This window comes from Humulus lupulus, chromosome 3 (genome assembly GCF_963169125.1).
Source record: "Humulus lupulus chromosome 3, drHumLupu1.1, whole genome shotgun sequence".
Classification (NCBI taxonomy): Eukaryota; Viridiplantae; Streptophyta; class Magnoliopsida; order Rosales; family Cannabaceae; genus Humulus; species Humulus lupulus.
In genome coordinates, this window is record NC_084795.1 from 100606086 (window position 1) to 100608011 (window position 1926).

The 1926-nt window shown below is 39.7% G+C and overlaps 1 protein-coding gene across 1 annotated transcript; it reads right to left on the bottom strand.

The window, feature by feature from the left end:
• LOC133824772 (serine carboxypeptidase-like 29) lies at window positions 1-763 on the bottom strand. The gene is made up of 3 exons (XM_062257749.1): window positions 692-763; window positions 391-476; window positions 1-300 (listed from the first exon to the last, which is right to left on the bottom strand). Exons 2-3 carry the CDS (start codon window positions 391-393, stop codon window positions 1-3), a joined length of 303 nt encoding a protein of 100 aa, XP_062113733.1. The 5' UTR covers window positions 394-476; window positions 692-763.
• Between the last annotated feature and the right edge of the window lie 1163 nt (window positions 764-1926).

Genomic DNA, 1926 nt, shown 5'->3' on the forward strand with positions numbered 1-1926 from the left:
TTAAATAAGATAAGTGATTTCAAATAGCATACTCACGTGCTTTCTTTTCCGCAATTGATTTGTTTGGCTACCATTAGCAAGGTAGGCGGGAGTGTAGATGCTATATGGATCAATGTCGCCAAGTTCTTCAGAAGCAATTTCGAGAACCTTATCACATGAACTCAAGGAGTGTATAAATGGCTGAGAAACACATAGAAGGTTTAGTAATTTGTATGTCTCGTCAGATATCAAGCCAGCTGACCACATGAATTGGAAAAGCCCCAAGTGATCATGGTGATCGTCAGTTAAAGAATTTCCCACCTGCATTAAACAGATATCTTAGCTCTCTATTTCATCACATGATACACAAGAACCTGGGATTTTTCCTAGAGAAATGAATGAAACAAGTACCATATAACCCTTCAGATTAATGGCTTTTTCCTTTGTTGCAGAGTTGTGTTTTACAATTGCCTGGCTCAGCTGAGGAACATAATGTCCTAGTACATAGATGCCCACAAAGAAAACCATAATTCAAACAAAGTATTGATGATATATGAATATACGTGTGCATAAAATATAATTAGTATGAAAAAATTGGAGAACTGATTGGCTCAAACATGAATCCAACAAATGAATTTTGAGATACTTGTTACTAATGCCTACACAGCTTAATCCATTAAATCAACATAAAACGAGTTTGAAGGTTAATCACCTGCATAGCTCTCTCTTGTAATATAGAAGTCCCTTCCTTTGTACTGAGGAAAACGTTCAAACCACTTCAATAAAAATTACAGATTGTCCTGAGCTGCGAAAGAGAAAAAGAAATATGAACTAATTTTGAAGCTGCCAACACAAAAATAGTTTGCAGAAGTTACAGTGAAAAAGATGCTTAGCGAGAGTTTCATGGGGCATAAAATCGGCCACCAACAACCTCTTATCTCCTTCGCAGCAACACCCAATCAGATTGGCTAATCGCTCACTTCTGAGACTCCTAACTGACCTAGCTTCTTAAATAAAACATATGAGATGATTGAGAAAAAGAAACCCTTTACCACGCCACCTCACATGAACCCAATGGCCCAGAAAAATGGCACGACAGATGACCCCAATGTAAGACAGCACCTGTGAACACAGACTCCTCACCCACGGAGAGCAGGAACCCAAGCCGAGGAGAGAAATAAACCTGAGATAGTGGGCGTGAGGCAGAGATAGATATCTGGAAGGCGTGACTTCGTGAGGCAGAGAAAGAACTCGTGAGGCAGAGAAGCTCCACTCTGGAGTGTGACTTCGTGAGGCGGAGAAAGAGCTCCACTCTGGAGCGAGTCTTCGTGAGGCAGAGATGAGTTGAGAAGACTTCGTGAGGCGGAGAGATGAGACGAGAGAGAGACTTCGTGAGGCGGAGAGACGAGACGAGAGAGAGACTTCGTGAGGGCAGAGAGGGCGGAGTGAGTCTTCGTGAGTGAGAGATGGAGGCTGAGAGAAATGAGACTAACAAAAAAAAATTCATTTTGGTGCCTGAGTTTTATTCATATGGCGCCAAAATATCTCTTCCCTGAGTTTTTAATCCCCACCAATAATAGCACTTCTAAATATATGCTATTCTTTAATGTAATATATACTAAATATTGTTGTAGTGTGCTTTACCTGTATACATGAGACATCATGTTAAACCTGTGCCTTGACTATTGCATCTTCAGCAACCGTGTGCTAAATAGTACTGAAATTACTGGAACATACTTATTAGTATTGTTGTTTGTGAATCATTATGTGATACATGCTAAATGCTATAATCATGTATCCAATTGTATATTTGTATGACTGTGGAATATGATAATTGTCTGTTTGTTCTTGGACCGTAAGGCGGCAAGAGGTTTAGTTATTACTACCTGATTGGCCGTATTGATCATTGTTTCAACAAAGTATAAGCTAATAAGAATGAATCAAGGG